This window comes from Lycium barbarum, chromosome 5, assembly GCF_019175385.1.
Source record: "Lycium barbarum isolate Lr01 chromosome 5, ASM1917538v2, whole genome shotgun sequence".
Classification (NCBI taxonomy): domain Eukaryota; kingdom Viridiplantae; phylum Streptophyta; class Magnoliopsida; order Solanales; family Solanaceae; genus Lycium; species Lycium barbarum.
In genome coordinates this window covers 122323827-122329085 of record NC_083341.1, presented here as the reverse complement: position 1 = coordinate 122329085, position 5259 = coordinate 122323827, and the positions used below count along the sequence as shown (strand labels likewise).

At 36.8% G+C, this 5259-nt stretch overlaps 1 protein-coding gene across 1 annotated transcript; it reads right to left on the bottom strand.

The window, feature by feature from the left end:
* Positions 1-683: 683 nt before the first annotated feature.
* LOC132641327 (probable nucleoredoxin 1) lies at positions 684-3476 on the bottom strand. Its single transcript, XM_060358274.1, has 4 exons — positions 3081-3476; positions 2492-2971; positions 1942-2415; positions 684-1524 (listed from the first exon to the last, which is right to left on the bottom strand). Exons 1-4 carry the CDS (start codon positions 3171-3173, stop codon positions 886-888), a joined length of 1686 nt encoding a protein of 561 aa, XP_060214257.1. The 5' UTR covers positions 3174-3476; the 3' UTR covers positions 684-885.
* Positions 3477-5259: the final 1783 nt, after the last annotated feature.

Genomic DNA, 5259 nt, shown 5'->3' with positions numbered 1-5259 from the left:
AAACCGAAACCGGTGGCCGGTTCCGGTTTTTTAACCGGAAATCGGCCGGTTCCGTAACCGGTTACCGGTACGGTCCGGTTTGAACCGGTTGACGGGTTTAGTTAAATCATTATTGTCCGCCAAATAGAGCTTGGCCATGAATTGGCTATAAATGTCTAGTGAAGCTGATTCCCGGAAATTGCAGTGACAAAGTCAAACTTTGACTGGCCTGTTCCTACAAAAGGTTTTACACATAGGGCCAGTTAGCTTTTTTTATCCGGTTTGACTATAATCCATCTAGCACCTCTCGGCCATCTCATGTAGGAAAAAGCTAAAACGTTGTCCTATTCGTTGCCTTGATGCATTCCCTTCTCTTGTTTTTCTACAGGGGTGGATCTGCTATATGACACGTGGGTTTACGGGAACCTAATAGATTTTGTTTAGATCCGTACATGTATTAAGAAATCTACTAAATATCTATAAATATTTGATAGTAAATCCAGTTATTATTATATATTTACTCGAGGACATTATAAGAGCCAATAAACTTCAAATCTTGGATCCGCCAATGTTTTTCTATTACTTGGCCGTAAGAGAAGCCTGGTAGCTCTATAATCTATCAAGGAGGTGGCTTTGCCTATCTATAAGGACAGTCAATGATTTGACTGTCAATATTGCTCTCTATCTTCTCACTGTGAGATGGAAACAAGAGATATCAACAGGAGTGGAAGCCAAAGGATGAAGCTAAGAACCTGTGATGGATTTGAAGAACCACTTACATAATTATTATGAACTACAACTACTTACTAGAAGCTCAGACATATAAACGGTACAAATTACACAAATCTTATTTCGAATATGAGCTAGATGTTTAATAACGACATGAATTAGAGGTCATGTATAAGGTTAAAGTGGATCTGTGTTACTAATAGGTGCATGGGGGGTTTTCATCAAACAGTTCATCTCATCTTGTTTCGGAGCACATTTTGGATGGAGCCCGGAATTACAATGCTTCAAGAAGAACGACCACCCGTACCCCATCTGCTTACACCCACTGCAAAGATAAACTTGCTGATGCATGAGCGCAAGTTCATGCTCATTGTGAATTTCATCTCTGCCTTTCTTGGGCCAACCCATCGTATTTTTGTCGAGTTGTTGCTGCAAATTCTTTATGTGTTCTTCCGTAAACGGATAGGCTCTTTCACCGTGTGTCTCTAACAGCTGCCTTACTTGTGTATTTACAGTGCTGCCACTAGGACTTATGGCTATGGCGATCGGAATGCCTACTATGTTGAATCTGCGCGATAGAAACGCCTTCCTTTCATCGTCGAAAGGGAGTGCTAACCAAGGCATACTTGAAAAGATGTTATTAAAGGAAGGTTCATCTTGATCACTAGAGATGAAAATCACTTCAAACATTTTGTCTTTCTTCTTGATTTCTTGGTATGCAGTTACGAGTTTGGGTAGAAATTCTCGACTTGGGAGGCTCCAACTTGCTGCAAAGTACAGTAGAATGTTGTTCCCCACTAGTTTACACACAGGAACCTAAACAAGTACAAGGAACAATTAACATGATTAGCAAACACTAACTTCATCTCTTCCTTTGAAATGAATCCACATTTTCGTTCACACATTTAATGTCATACTAGCCTGTTTGACCAAGCGTCTAAAATATGCTTATTTTGAAAAGTGTTTTCCGAAAAAGTATTTTTCGAGAGTAGAAGTTTGTGCTTGGCTATTCAATTTGAAAAACATTTTTTCCGCTATTAGAGCAGTACGTTGTGTATGGCCAGTATACAACAGTGCTTCTGGGAAAAATTACTTTTTTTAGCTTTTGAAAATCAGTTTCTGCTGCTACTCAAAAACAATTATTGTTTTCCTAAAAGTATGGTCAAACACCTAAACTTTCTAAAATAAGCACTTTCGGCTTCCTAGAAGCTTGGCCAAACAGGCTAAACTTACCTTTAAACTACCATTTGAAATGACAAAATCTCGATCCGCAGTAACAAGAATGGAGTCTAATGTTTGTGCTTCGAGTTTCTTCTTCTCTAGATTAGCCATAGCAACAAGCTTTTCTTGTGTGAAAGGAAAGGCTTCATCACCATATTCTTCGACAATTTTAACTGCATTTTGCTGCAGAGTCTTCCCGTCAGGACTTATTATGACAAGCTGTGGTACGAGTTTATGCTCAAAGTACCGAACAAGTCTCTCACAGTTCTTGTCTTTGAAAGGTAAAGCCAACCATGGCATTGCTACAAAGCCTTCTTTAAAATTCTCATACTTTTCATCCACAGAAATCAGCACAATTTCAAAGTTCTTTTGTTTAAGCTTTTCGTATACCTCTACTAGCTTCAAGGTGAAATTCTTGCACCCTTTGCAAGAACTCATAGCAAAATATAGACCAACTGTTTTGCCTTCAAGCTCAGACACAGAAATCTGAAAACAAGCACGTCAAAAATAAGCACAAAAACTACAATACATAGAAATGATCCAACTCGAAGACAATTATTACCTTGCTCCCATCATTTGAAATCAAAAAATCGGGGGATCCATAGACTAAAAGAGACCTCAAAGACTGATTTTCCTTAGCTTTCTCTTCTTCCAGTCTCAAGTAATTAACTCTTTCCGAAGTAAATGGATAGGCTTCAGGACCAAAGTATTTGATAAATTTAACGCCCTCATTGCCCAAAACTTTGCCTGTCCCATCAAGAATCACAAGATGTGGAATTGCCCTTACTCTGAACAACTGCTTTAAGTTCTTTCTAGCCTCAGCATCAGAAAAGGGAACAGCAAGCCATGGCATTTTCGCGAAGTATTCATTAAACGATTCATCATCTTTATCAGATGAAATAAACACTATTTCAAAGTCACCTTTAGGATAAAGATCCTCATAAGCTTCCACCAACTTTGGTGTAAACTGGCGACATGGACCACACCACGAACTGCAGAAATACAAGCCCACAATCTTTCCTGTTATGCTGCTAATCTTAACCTAAAAACAAGTATAAAAGCAGTAATTCAGTTGGTCTTTGTTCAATCTTTCATATTATTACATAAAAGAAGTATGCAAGTCAAGAATTCTACATAAATAAACTACTTACCTGTTCGCCGTTTCTACATAGTAGAATGTCTCTTTCTATTGAAGACAGCACAACTGTGAGATCATGAGTGAAACTTTCTTGATCAACTGCCATAGCAATCAGTTACTGATTCCTATATCTCTGAAAAATGTACAATATTCAACATGTTTCATTTCATATGTGTACAGTTTTGATTCTCTCTTAAAGGAAATGAATAACCTTATCAAGGACAGTGAGCACTTGCCGGTCAATTTCATCTGAACTTTCCACCTGGCCGGCCCTGTCACAAATACATATTAAATTGGTTATAAGATCATTACTTGAATAAGTTAATCCTCTCAAATGGTTTTTAATGGCCTTTCTTGTGAGTCATGTGAACATGGATTAGAAGGTATTACCTGCCTAGACCAAATTTTGAATGGCATTTTATTACAATGTGTTACCATATTATAATCAGGTTCACTATATATACAATAGTGACAAATGAAATGGTATATTATTTTTTAGGTGGAAAGTGGAATCTTGATTCCTCTCCACTTACAGGATTCCTCATATATGCTTCTTTGTCTCTACTGGGAAAGCTATATCGTTTGCCTACCGGCTTCTCCAAACAACTTTATTAAAATTCCATGTACAGAAACACATTTCTTTTTATTTCTGCATCTTTTTTAGGTGGGGCACTGATAAAAAATTGCTAACTTTGTTACATCTAGTAACTCTTTAACCTCCATAAGTTGAAAGATGAGAACAATCTTTGGTTCCAACCATACTACATTCTAGCTAATGTTTAGAGGATTCATTTAACCCTTGTGCAGTTGCTAATGCTACTAAAATCCCAGCTTGTTATACTGAATTTTCAGTAGTCAATCATATGATATTTTCATATACATATTTAGTTTATCATCTGAAGGAGAAAAGTAAACAGTTAACTCTGAAAGAACTAACTGATGCAAGCTATTACTCTTTCCGTGCCAATTTATATGACACATTTCGCTTCCCGAAAGTCAATTTGACTAATATTTTAAGCTAAATTAAATTGAATCAACTCAATACTTTAAAATTAGAATCTAAATATTCAAAAACTATACGAAAAATATTATAAGTTAATATGATTAAAAATACATTTTAAAATGTTGGGCAAAGATAATTTGAATCTCGAAAAACGAAAAGTGACACATAAATCGGGATCAGAGGGAGTATAAGCTTTTCTAGTCTGGAAAAGTGACATCATTTTTATCGGGGGCGATTTTAGGGGTAAAAAATGGAGCCGTGAACACACGATCTCTCCATAAAACTAGATATTTTATGTATATATTTTCTAAAATTAGTATAATACTATCTGCTGGAACACATGCTACAAAAAAAGCTAAATGGTGCATTTGGTTGAAGGTTGAGTTATATAACTAGAGGTCTAGGGATTAAGCCCCACTTAATACATTTTTTCATTATTTTTCTTTTTTTGGTGGTGAACCCATGTTCCAAAAATCTTAGATTCGCCTTTGATTTTTATGTGTCATCTCCTTAACACTTTTTGTCGGGTTTGGAGGGAACGGGAGTATTTTAGCTGTAGTAAACAAAAAATTATCATTTTTATACAATATATATTTGCCTTATGTAACAAAACATAGCCATAAAGCAAGATTAGAACCCATCAACCCATACAACTCACACTTTAGCCTTTGTAACAAATTTCATTATCTACATTCCCATCCTTCTTTTAGATTCTATTCCTGTTTGCCTTCCTCCGGATCCATGTTGTTCCTTTTTCATCTACATCACATTTTGGGTGTAGACCAAAGTTACACTCTTCGTAATGGAACGATCATATCCATTCCGCCTCATTGCATCCACCGCAATATTAAGAGAGACGCTTAGCAAGCAGAAGTTCATGCTTGTGAAGTTTGTGATTAAGTTTCTCAGACAACCCCTTTGCCATTTCTGCAAATTCTACCTCGATCTCCTTTATATGCTCCTCGGTGAATAGAAATGCATCAGTACCATAACACAATGACCAAATTTCTAGCTCCAGTTGCAACAGTCTTACCTGATGGCCCAATAGAAACCAATGTTGGGATGGCATGAACTTTGAAAAGTCCACTCAAAGATGCCTTCATCACCAAAGGGAAGAGCTAGCCACGGCATTATAGCAAAATAGTCATCAAAGGAAGCCTGATATTTGTCACTGGATAAGAAATTTACT